Source organism: Physella acuta, unplaced genomic scaffold (assembly GCF_028476545.2).
Source record: "Physella acuta isolate Inbredline_101_S28 unplaced genomic scaffold, ASM2847654v3 ptg001807l, whole genome shotgun sequence".
Taxonomy (NCBI): Eukaryota; Metazoa; Mollusca; class Gastropoda; family Physidae; genus Physella; species Physella acuta.
This window is the reverse complement of record NW_026733317.1, coordinates 120,192-132,961: the sequence shown is the minus strand read 5'-3', so window position 1 is coordinate 132,961 and position 12,770 is coordinate 120,192. Positions and strand designations below refer to the sequence as shown.

General features: G+C 42.6%; 1 protein-coding gene across 2 annotated transcripts in view; it reads right to left on the bottom strand.

Annotated features, from left to right (window-relative positions):
- Positions 1-251: 251 nt before the first annotated feature.
- LOC131930583 (integrator complex subunit 13) overlaps positions 252-12,770 on the bottom strand; it is a 79,349-nt gene continuing 66,830 nt past the window's right edge. For both annotated transcript variants that reach the window (XM_059287130.1, XM_059287131.1), the window contains exons 8-17: positions 11,250-11,334; positions 9,142-9,234; positions 7,450-7,539; positions 4,735-4,913; positions 4,212-4,302; positions 3,996-4,069; positions 2,433-2,590; positions 1,706-1,909; positions 1,255-1,370; positions 252-388 (exon numbers count right to left, since the gene is read on the bottom strand). In XM_059287130.1, coding sequence (XP_059143113.1) covers positions 252-388; positions 1,255-1,370; positions 1,706-1,909; positions 2,433-2,590; positions 3,996-4,069; positions 4,212-4,302; positions 4,735-4,913; positions 7,450-7,539; positions 9,142-9,234; positions 11,250-11,334 — 1,227 coding nt within the window. The remainder of the gene's footprint in view (positions 389-1,254; positions 1,371-1,705; positions 1,910-2,432; positions 2,591-3,995; positions 4,070-4,211; positions 4,303-4,734; positions 4,914-7,449; positions 7,540-9,141; positions 9,235-11,249; positions 11,335-12,770) is intronic.

Below are 12,770 nucleotides of genomic sequence, written 5' to 3'. Positions count from 1 at the left end.
GGCCTTGTCCCCATCACTGTCCCCCCCCCCCCAACTCATCCATTCATCTCATCCAGATGTATGTAGAGCCTGGCCTTGTCCCCATCACTGTCCACCCCCCCCCCAACTCATCCATTCAACTCATCCAGGTGTATGTAGAGCCTGGCCTTGTCCCCATCACTGTCCACCCCCCCCCCAACTCATCCATTCATCTCATCCAGGTGTATGTAGAGCCTGGCCTTGTCCCCATCACTGTCCACCCCCCCCCCAACTCATCCATTCATCTCATCCAGGTGTATGTAGAGCCTGGCCTTGTCCCCATCACTGTCCAGCCTGCCATCAAAGTCCTGGCTTCTCTTGGACTCAATGGTCCTCAGACGGTTGTTCCACATGGACAGCAGAGTTTGACCTGAGGCAGGTGATGTGATTCAACAGTTTTAACATCTGACATGGACTGGACATCATACATTAATAGCACCTTTCACATCAATTGTATGCACTTAACATCCTCAACTTAAACACAAAATACCACCCCTAACCTAGCATCACACAAAATATCACCCCTAACCTAGCATCACACAAAATACCACCCCTAACTTAGCGTCACACAAAATACCACCCTAACCTAGCATCACACAAAATACCACCCCTAACCTAGCATCACACAAAATATCACCCCTAACCTAGCATCACACAAAATACCACCCCTAATCTAGCATCACAAAATACCACCCCTAACCTAGCATCACACAAAATACCACCCCTAACCTAGCACCACACAAAATAACACCCCTAACCTAGCATCACACAAAATACCACCCCTAACTTAGCATCACACAAAATACCACCCCTAACCTAGCATTACACAAAATATCACCCCTACCTAGCATCACACAAAATACCACCCCTAACCTAGCATTACACAAAATATCACCCCTAACCTAGCATCACACAAAATACCACCCCTAACCTAGCATTACACAAAATATCACCCCTAACATAGCATCACACAAAATACCACCCCTAACTTAGCGTCACACAAAATACCACCCTAACCTAGCATTACACAAAATACCACCCCTAACCTAGCATCACACAAAATATCACCCCTAACCTAGCATCACAAAATACCACCCCTAACCTAGCATCGCACAAAATACCACCCCTAACCTAGCACCACACAAAATACCACCCCTAACTAGCATCACACACAATACCACCCCTAACCTAGCGTCTCACAAAATACCACCCCTAACCTAGCACCACACAAAATACCTCCAGATCTCATGCTTAGTTCTTCTGTTTTCTTCTTCTTGGGAGGTGAGGGCTCCACTGATTTGTTCTCTTTGTGTAGAGCATCTTGTCTCTCTCTCTCAGTCATCTGCTGTAGCCTAGCACAAACACAGACAGAGATATTCATTCAGTTAACCTGCTCAAGTCAACAGTTACCTGTCAAAGTCACCTGTCCAAGTCACCCTGTCTTCTGACCAAGTCAACAGTTACCTGACCAAGTCAACAGTTACCTGACCAAGTCAACAGTTACCTGACCAAGTCAACAGTTACCTGACCAAGTCAACAGTTACCTGACCAAGTCAACAGTTACCTGACCAAGTCATCTGTCATCTGACCAAGTCACCCTGTCAGCTGACCAAGTGACCCTATTACCTGACCAAGTGACCTATTACCTGACCAAGTGACCCTATTACCTGACCAAGTGACCTATTACCTGTCAAAGTCCTTCCAACTTTGCTCGGCTTCTGTCTTCTCCTCCTTCTTGACGGCCAGCTTCTTGCTGTGGCTGGTGGAGTCGTCTCCCTGCTTCTTACACTCCATTAGACACTCCAACACCTGCCCGTGCTCGATGGACGTGTCAGAGTAGGCGCTGATCAAAGCCTCGAGCTCAGCCCACAGCTGTCTGTACTGTTCTTCCCTGCAGGAGAAAGGTATAGACATTACAGGAGCAACATAGACCTTACAGGAGCAATATAGACCTTACAGGAGCAACATAGACCTTACAAGAGCAATATAGACCTTACAGGAGCAACATAGACCTTACAAGAGCAATATAGACCTTACAGGAGCAACATAGACCTTACAAGAGCAATATAGACCTTACAGGAGCAACATAGACCATAAAGGAACAATCACCAGGATCAAGATATAAATCTTACTGGACCAGGATCACAAAAAGAAAGTTGTAAACTTTAGCACAAAGACTCAAAACCAATGACTAGCATATGTGTTGATGGTTTAACTGCTCTAAAAACAATCCTTATACATTATACAACTAACTGGTAAACTAAATACAACCATACTTTCAGTCAACCATACATGCAGTCATATTGTCAAATATTAAACACTTGTAATCTCAAGTACCTGTGTATATGTATTTTTAAATTATGTAATTTAATGTGTACATGAAGTGTTATGTCTAACAAGAAACAGCTCTGTACCTCTTTGGGCCCTTGCCTCTAGAACCAGCAGCTGGCACTGGAAGGGGGTCATTCTTGGACTCCATGTTGACTATTTTATAGATGACCATTTTACATTCCAGAACCTCAGGCTCAGTCAGTTTGTCTTTCAGCAGGAGCTGGGGTAGTGGGCTGATGTTCTAGGGAGAAATTTTTTCCAGCATTTTATATATATATATATATATATATATATATATATATATATATATATATATATATATATATATATATATATATACATATATATATATATATATATATATATATATATATATATATATATATATATATATATATATATATATAAATATATATATATATATATGTGTATATATGTGTATATATGTGTATATATCTATATATATATATATATATATATATATGTATATATATATACTAGCTTCACTATGATGTAAAATAAATTGAAAGTACTCTGAAGAAATAAGAAAAAAACACACAATGTTGGCGGACAAAATAAAACAATTTATCACTCTAAATAAAAAACAAAAAAAAAGATACACACAATGAACGCAACACAATCTTTTTCTAATCGTTGTAAAAAACAATTTGACATAATGATTCCTAGTAAATTAAGACAAACGAACTAGGGGAGATAATCACTCTCTTAATTTCTAAAATTTAATTGTAAATTAATTGTAATTGTAAATGTCAAAACATATCACTAATTACTTTAGTATGTATTAAAAAACTTTACTTTATTCGTTTTTACAAAAATATGTTCTCTACAATCAGAATTAAATATATTGTCATCATAAATGCTAAAATCTTACGGTATAATTTAAGTTTTTAAAATCAGAGTTGGTATAAAAGCACGCTTTCCGATTTTTATATTAAGACTAAACCTAGTAGGTGGAAGATTTCAAATAAGCTATTATTACAGTTGAGATCACACATTTTCTAATTAGCTACTGTTTTTTGTGTTCTTTAAAGATCATTTTTTAAAAATAATGAAAAGGTATGGGTTGGATCACTGAATTGCACACACACACCTATTTACTGGTAATGCAATAATATTTAAAGAGTTTTAGCTGTTTCAAAAGCTATTAATATGGCGGCAAGGTACTTTGGTACGTCATTTGGTTCCCCAAATGTACCAACACATCAGTTTGGGGTGGGTTGGGAGAGGGGGGGGTTCAACTTCATTCACCGCTGTCGGGTCACTTTAGGTCAATAATCCTACCCAGCGTATACCTAGGTGTGTCCCGTTTTAGGTGGTGAAGTGAAGGGGGACCAACTCAGAGTGAACATAGCGTAAGTTTTTAGATGATGGTTCTAAACATACGTATACAATTTTACATAATAATATATACTGATTCAGAAATAGATTTAAGTAAGTAACAGTGGTATTATGACAGTAAAAAAATTTACAGAGGGGTCCATGGGGGGGGGGGGGTTATAACACCCCCCCTGCCTACGCCACTGGTGGGCTGATGTTCTAGAGAGAAATGGAAGCACCTTATGACCAACACCAATTAGATATCTATCTTCTATCAACCAGCCCCACTAGAATATCTATTAGGTTACCTGCAAGTTGAACAAAATTGTATCGCTGATGACCATTGGCCAAAAACGGCTGCTTTTTTCTAACTGGTCCAGTGCTGAAAGAGGAATGTGAAGCCATATGACAGGAAGTCTAAAATTAGTAACACAATATTTACAAACTGGAAATAAAGTTAAGATGCTGTGCCCTGGTCAACTATTGTAGCTGCTCATTAAGATGATGACCACTGGTCAACTCACCATACAGATAAGGCTTCCTGCCGCCATATTTCTCCATCAGAGCAGGACTGGTTGGTGCCAGACGATTTTCTTTCATAAACTCACCAAACACCTGGACAAAAGCAAGGTCAAGGTAACAACATATTCTAACCCCAATAGGGCTAGTAAGTAGGTCACCAACCAGTTTTATGGCTCATGCAGGGTAGAACTGGTTGGTGACCTACTTACCAGCCCTATTGTGCTAAAGTCTTTTATTTAGAGTAAACTAACATATTACAACACAAGTAATTAGCCAAATGTATTCACCAAATAATTCTGTTGATAAAAAACCCAAGCCTTGAACCCCCCCCCCCAAGGACCTGACCTTGAACTTACCGTAATCCTGTAATCCATGACCCCCCCCCCAAGGACCTGACCTTGAACTTACTGTAATCCTGTAATCTGTGACCTGCCCCCCCCCCCCCCAAGGACCTGACCTTGAACTTACTGTAATCCTGTAATCTGTGACCTGCCCCCCCCCCCAAGGATCTGACCTTGAACTTACCGTAATCCTGTAATCCGTGACCCTGCCACCACAGCCCTCACTGATGGATGGTGGATCTTCAAGGATGGACCTGGAGGTGGGGATGGAGTGGATGTAGATTTCCCCACCGTGAGCGGCCAGCATGTGGGAGATGACCTTGACCCCACTTTTTCTTGGCTGCTCCAGCATCACAGCGCGACCTGCAAGTTGACAAGGTAGCCATAGGCTAGAGGTAGCCAGAAGCTAGCACTTGTGCATAGGGTAGCCAGAAGCTAGAGGTAGCCCAAGTACAGGGGTAGCCTTAAGCTAGCAGGTAGCACTTGCACATAGGGTAGCCAGAAGCTAAAGGGTAGCCAGATACAGGGGAAGCCTTAAGAGTGTAGCACTTGCACATAGGGTAGCCAGAAGCTAAAGGGTAGCCAGATACAGGGGAAGCCTTAAGAGTGTAGCACTTGCACATAGGGTAGCCAGAAGCTAGCACGTATAAGCTGCAGACAGGAAGAAGTTAGAGGGTAAGTAGCATGAGTAGGGTAGCCAGAAACAAATGGCAGCATTGTACAGAAATTATTACGTTGCTATGCCGTTTAATTAGAAATCTTTTATTTAAACTAATTAATTGATATTTTTTCTTTTTAATCTCCATCTACGTAAGGTTGATTTTACCGTTGCCAACCCAAGGCTATAACCAAAGGCTTGGACCTTAACCACCCATGCAACAGGTCTGGTCGCCAATGAATTATTTGTTTGGATGGAGTGTGCTATGGAGATTCCCCACCAATGTCAACTGAAGATGCTTCTGTTGACGTCATCATGTACGGGGGTTCCGCTGGGTGATTACATCATTTCCGTTAGTCAATACAGACTCGACAATGGCCGGCCCTCGCCAAACATCCTCAGCCGAGATTTGGGAAAATGGTGGTCAATGGTGATCGTGTGTGGGTGCTGGTGGTGAATGGTGGTGTGGGGGATTTGGTGGTGGTGGTGTGTGTGTGTGGGGGGGGGGGGGGGGTCGGGGGAGAAATTTGGTTGGGGGGATTTGGTGCAGAGGCGTAGCGACCCTTCCCGGCGCCCAGGGACAAACTTTCAAATTGGCGCCCCTTCGGAGGCAAATTTTCAATTTGCACCCGACTCAAACTTTTGCTTTGCACCCCCCCCCCCTCCACAAACTTTCGATTTGCACCCCCCCCCCCCCCTCAAACTATTAATAATGCAAAAATGCAGCTAAAATGACATTTTTATTTGTTTTTACAACCCATTTTGGCGCCCCCTAAGTTCGGCGCCCGGGGACATATGTACCCCCCTGCCCCCCCCCCCCATCGCTACGCCTCTGATTTGGTGGTGGTGTGGGTGTGTGGGGGGGGGATTTGGTGATGCGGGGATATGGTGGTGGTGATGGTTGGTGGTGTGTGGGGGGGGGGGAGGGGGAGTTCGATGGTGTGGGGGATTTGATGGTGCAGTAGGGTGGTGGTGGTGGTGGTTGTCTAGATATGGTGGTGGTGAGTGGTAGTGTGGATGGATTTGGTGGTGGGGATTAGTGTTGTGTGGGGTGGTGGTGGTGTGGGTAATATGGTTGTGGGGGTATTTGGTGGTGGTTGGTGGTGGGGGTACTTATTGGTGGTGAATGTGGGCTTGGATAAGAGAACGTCTGTCTGGGAGAATTGTGTGTATGAATGGCGGTACGGGATTGAAGGCTGCCAGCGACAATGGCGGCCAGCCAATTAGAGAGCTGAACTTGCTCGCCATAACAGGAGAATCAATACAAGAATTAGTTGAACGATAATTGGCCAGATGTGAACAGCCTAAGTGTAATAAGCTTAAATCAACCAATCGGCTGTAGGCTAACGACTCAACACGTTCTGGGTATTCTGGGAACAGCGAGAGTGACCGAACTTTGCTGGAGTTGTGGGCCTTGGTGGTAGTTATGGGGCTTTTAGTCAAGCTGCTGGTCGTTTTGAGGCAGTTGATTAAAAATGTATAGGATAAGTGTGAGACAGCGAGTAGAACGCATTAAGAAACTTTCACACAAAACCAAATGACTGACGTTTAGGGACTTTCACACCCAGTACCAAAATCTTTTTAATTTTTTTTCAAGGCTATTGTTTAATCAGTGCGTTTAGGGCTTAGTACTGCCTCACAATATGACATTCAAAATGGTTTGTTAACAGATTATGTTTGAACTATGTTTACGGATTATCATCATTTCCCGGTCGTGCACAAGACACATGGGGCAGATGAAGTAGAGTTCATGTGCTTCAGTTACGGATTATATTATTATGTTATTTACTAGCTAGGGAAACAAGAAACACATGGTGAGACATTAGGGACCTACCACTGAGTAAAAAAATGGTGAGACATTAGGGACCTACCACTGAGTAAAAAATTGGTGAGACATTAGGGACCTACCACTGAGTAAAAAATTGGTGAGACATTAGGGACCTACCACTGAGTAAAAAATTGGTGAGACATTAGGGACCTACCACTGAGTAAAAAATTAATGAGACATTAGGGACCTGCCACTGAGTAAAAAATTGGTGAGACATTAGGGACCTACTGCTGAGTAAAAAATTGGTGAGACATTAGGGACCTACCACTGAGTAAAAAATTGGTGAGACATTAGGGACCTACCACTAAGTAAAAAATTGGTGAGACATTAGGGACCTACCACTGAGTGAAAAATTGGTGAGACATTAGGGACCTACCACTGAGTAAAAAATTGGTGAGACATTATGGACCTACCACTGAGTAAAAAATTGGTGAGACACGATGAAGGTCTGCTGTTGACGTCGACTGGACAGGTCCTGTAGACGGCTGAACACATGTGGAGTTCTGGCAATAGGAAAGAAAGTCTGGATCAGGGGAGAGCATTCATGTTTCTGGTGTAGGGGAGAGCATTCATGTTTCTGGTGTAAGGTGGAGCATTCATGTTTCTGGTGTAAGGTGGAGCATTCATGTTTCTGGTGTAGGGGAGAGCATTCATGTGTCTGGTGTAGGGGAGAGCATTCATGTTTCTGGTGTAGGGGAGAGCATTCATGTTTCTGGTGTAAGGGAGAGCATTCATGTTTCTGGTGTAGGGGAGAGCATTCATGTTTCTGGTGTAGGGGAGAGCATTCATGTTTCTGGTGTAGGGGAGAGCATTCATGTTTCTGGTGTAGGGGAGAGCATTCATGTTTCTGGTGTAGGGGAGAGCATTCATGTTTCTGGTCTAAGGGAGAGCATTCATGTTTCTGGTGTAGGGGAGAGCATTCATATTTACAGACACCGATACGGACATTCAAACACACGTCTTACCAGCTCAAATAGAATTTCCTCTCACTCCACACCCCCCCCCCCCTCACACCGATATTAAACTGTTTAAAAGGACAAAAATACTCAAGCAGAAAAAAAATTCATTTTTTTTTCAAATCCAGTTTAATCAATGCTGGACTAAAAAGGGGTTGAAAAAGTGGGATGGGGGGGGGGGGGGTGACATCCATATGATGATTAAACACGGGGACACCAAAAACTGTAGTAAAACATGAGGGCACCCATAAGTTGGCTAAAATATAGGGAGGGGCACTCATAAATTGATTCTAGGGAGGAGCACCCGTAAGTTGATTCTAGGGAGGGGCACCCGTAAGTTGACTGTAGGGAGGGGCACCCATAAGTTGACTGTAGGGAGGAGCACCCGTAAGTTGATTCTAGGGAGGGGCACCCGTAAGTTGACTGTAGGGAGGGGCACTCATAAGTTGATTCTAGGGAGGGGCATCCATCAGTTGACAATGGGGAGGGGCAACCACACGTTGACTGCAGGGGGGACCCATAAGTTGACTATAGGGGGGGGGGGGACGTCCCACACGTTGACTGTAGGGGGGATCCATAAGTTGACTATAGGGAGGGGCACCCGTAAGTTGACTATAGGGGGGGACCCATACATTGACCGCTGAAGGACTGATTGAGTTTCCCCCACTATCGATCTCCAGAGCTTGACGCGACAAGTGTCGTCATTTGACGTCTTTCATTTGCATACACACTCAGTAGAGTGGACTGTAAACAGATGGCCAGTCTGATAGGCTGGACCACAAGTTTGGTGGTCCGGACCACGGGTCTGATAGGCTGGACCACGGGTTTGGTGGTCCGGACCACGGGTCTGATGGTCCGGACCACGGGTCTGATGGTCCAGACCACCAAAATTTTTTTTGGGGGGGGGGGGGCACTGTCAAAAAGTATGTTTTCTATATAAATTCCATTTCGTTCGGGGGGGGGGGGGCGGTAGACTTTCTTCGGGGGATGCCTGGAAGAAACTCTGCAGATCACAGTCAGATGGTAGGGACCACGAATGATAAACTTATAACCACAATTTTCCTATTCACTACTCTAATCCAAACACTCTGTCTTGCTACACGTCCTAATTCACACACACACGCACACACAAACGAACGTTTGGCTTACCTACAACACTAGACTTTGGGGTGCACCATTTCAGGGGCGCTGTCTCAATGGGGAGCCCTTCTTTGGATGGTATCACCAAACCCTCCGCATGTTCTGTGGACAACGGGAAATCCAAACCTCCATCATCAGCAACAAAACTGTGCCCCTTACGGTTTAACATGATCAGCAACAAAACTGTTCCCCGACCTTTACGGTTTAACATCAGCAACAAAACTGTTCCCCGACCTTTACGGTTTAACATCAGCAACAAAACTGTTCCCCGACCTTTACGGTTTAACATCAGCAACAAAACTGTGCCCCTTACGGTTTAACATGATCAGCAACAAAACTGTGCCCCTTACGGTTTAACATGATCAGCAACAAAACTGTTCCCCGACCTTTACGGTTTAACATCAGCAACAAAACTGTTCCCCGACCTTTACGGTTTAACATCAGCAACAAAACTGTTCCCCGACCTTTACGGTTTAACATCAGCAACAAAACTGTGCCCCTTACGGTTTAACATGATCAGCAACAAAACTGTGCCCCTTACGGTTTAACATGATCAGCAACAAAACTGTGCCCCTTACGGTTTAACATCATCAGCAACAAAACTGTGCCCCTTACGGTTTAACATGATCAGCAACAAAACTGTGCCCCTTACGGTTTAACATGATCAGCAACAAAACTGTGCCCCTTACGGTTTAACATCATCAGCAACAAAACTGTGCCCCGACCCTTACGGTTTAACATCAGCAACAAAACTGTGCCCCGCCCCTTATGGTTTAACATCAGCAACAAAACTGTGCCCCGCCCCTTACGGTTTAACATCAGCAACAAAACTGTGCCCCTTACGGTTTAACATCAGCAACAAAACTGTGCCCCTTACGGTTTAACATCAGCAACAAAACTGTTCCCCGACCTTTACGGTTTAACATCAGCAACAAAACTGTGCCCCTTACGGTTTAACATGATCAGCAACAAAACTGTGCCCCTTACGGTTTAACATGATCAGCAACAAAACTGTGCCCCTTACGGTTTAACATGATCAGCAACAAAACTGTGCCCCTTACGGTTTAACATGATCAGCAACAAAACTGTGCCCCTTACGGTTTAACATGATCAGCAACAAAACTGTGCCCCTTACGGTTTAACATGATCAGCAACAAAACTGTGCCCCTTACGGTTTAACATGATCAGCAACAAAACTGTGCCCCTTACGGTTTAACATGATCAGCAACAAAACTGTGCCCCTTACGGTTTAACATGATCAGCAACAAAACTGTGCCCCTTACGGTTTAACATGATCAGCAACAAAACTGTGCCCCTTACGGTTTAACATGATCAGCAACAAAACTGTGCCCCTTACGGTTTAACATGATCAGCAACAAAACTGTGCCCCTTACGGTTTAACATGATCAGCAACAAAACTGTGCCCCTTACGGTTTAACATGATCAGCAACAAAACTGTGCCCCTTACGGTTTAACATGAGCAGCAACAAAACTGTGCCCCTTACGGTTTAACATGATCAGCAACAAAACTGTACCATTACGGTTTAACATGAGCAGCAACAAAACTGTGCCCCGGCCCTTACGGTTTAACAAGTTGCCCCACCCACCCGAAAGTGTCCCTTCTTCCCATCACTTTGAATTAACAATAGACCCAACACTTTCGGGTAACATAAAAAAATTATAAACTTCTATTATTTACTCGTGCATTGTTTTTTTTAACAACTGACCGAATATACAGATTTTGCCAAGATGAGATTTTTTAAAAGTGGGTTTAAATTGCGCGAATTTAATGTCCAATTATGCAAATTCGAAGATATAAGATTGGCATGTCCGTTTTAGAAAGCTGGTTGATGGAAATAAACCCAACAATTTTACATCCATTTCCATTCCTTTTAGGAGGTTAAAAAAATCTTGAAATTAAAGTGGATATTATCAAAACCGGGCCTGGGCTGTTAGAGGCAACGTGGTTACATTCTTAAATATTTACTGAGATGAGATACATCAAGTAAGTTTTTTAAGACCGGTTACCTCACGTACCCAGTTACCTCCCGTACCCAGTTACCTCCCGCCACGAGTTACCTCCCGTCGCGAGTTACCTACCTTAACAAGTTACCTACCGTTTTTAAACATCTCGTCATGGGCAGCCGCAGGGTGAAGCAGCTCTACGTCATAGTTAGCAGACGAGCTGGCGTTTTGTTCTTCCTGTAATAGAGAACATTAGTGCTACGTAGAGAACATTACAGTAGTGCTACATAGAGAACATTACATTAATGCTACACAGAGAACATTACATTAGTGCTACATTCTGCTGGCGTTTTGTTCTTCCTGTAATAGAGAACATTACATTAGTGCTACATAGAGAACACTACATTAGTGCTACATTCTGCTGGAGTTTTGTTGTTCCTAATAAAATTACATTAGTACTACATATTGGAGGCTTTAGCTTGGGCATCAGAACGACTTTCTTTACCTATACATCTTTAGGTTAAAATGATACTCTTATTCCCTAAAGCGTTTTTATAAACAACTAAAGGCACGCAATAACCTCAGTAGTTTTATGAATGTATAAACCAGAGGGGAGATGACATTATTTACCACATGCGGTACTAAAGGTTGGCTAGTTACAGGCTGATGTTTTAGTTACTGGCCCACAGTTAGGCTGATGTTTTAGTTACAGGCCCACAATTAAACTGATGTTTTAGTTATAGGCCCACAATTAAACTGATGTTTTAGTTATAGGCCCACAATTAAACTGATGTTTTAGTTATAGGCCCACAATTAAACTGATGTTTTAGTTATAGGCCCACAATTAAACTGATGCTTTAGTTACAGGCCCACAATTAAACTGATGTTTTAGTTACAGGCCCACAATTAAACTGATGTTTTAGTTATAGGCCCGCAATTAAACTGATGTTTTAGTTATAGGCCCACAATTAAACTGATGTTTTAGTTATAGGCCCACAGTTAAACTGATTTTATAGTTACAGGCCCACAATTAAACTGATCTTTTAGTTACAGGCCCACAATTAAACTGATGTTTTAGTTACAGGCCCACAATTAAACTGATGTTTTAGTTACATCCCACAATTAAACTGATGTTTTAGTTACATCACACAATTAAACTGATGTTTTAGTTACAGCCCACAATTAAACTGATGTTTTAGTTACAGCCCACAATTAAACTGATGTTTTAGTTACAGCCCACAATTAAACTGATGTTTTAGTTACATCACACAATTAAACTGATGTTTTAGTTACAGCCCACAATTAAACTGATGTTTTAGTTACAGCCCACAATTAAACTGATGTTTTAGTTACAGGCCCACAATTAAACTGATGTTTTAATTACAGCCCACAATTAAACTGATGTTTTAGTTATAGGCCCACAATTAAACTGATGTTTTAGTTACAGCCCACAATTAAACTGATGTTTTAGTTACATCACACAATTAAACTGATGTTTTAGTTACAGCCCACAATTAAACTGATGTTTTAGTTACAGCCCACAATTAAACTGATGTTTTAGTTACATCCCACAATTAAACTGATGTTTTAATTACAGCCCACAATTAAACTGATGTTTTAGTTACATCCCACAATTAAACTGATGTTTTAGTTACAGACCACAATTAAACTGA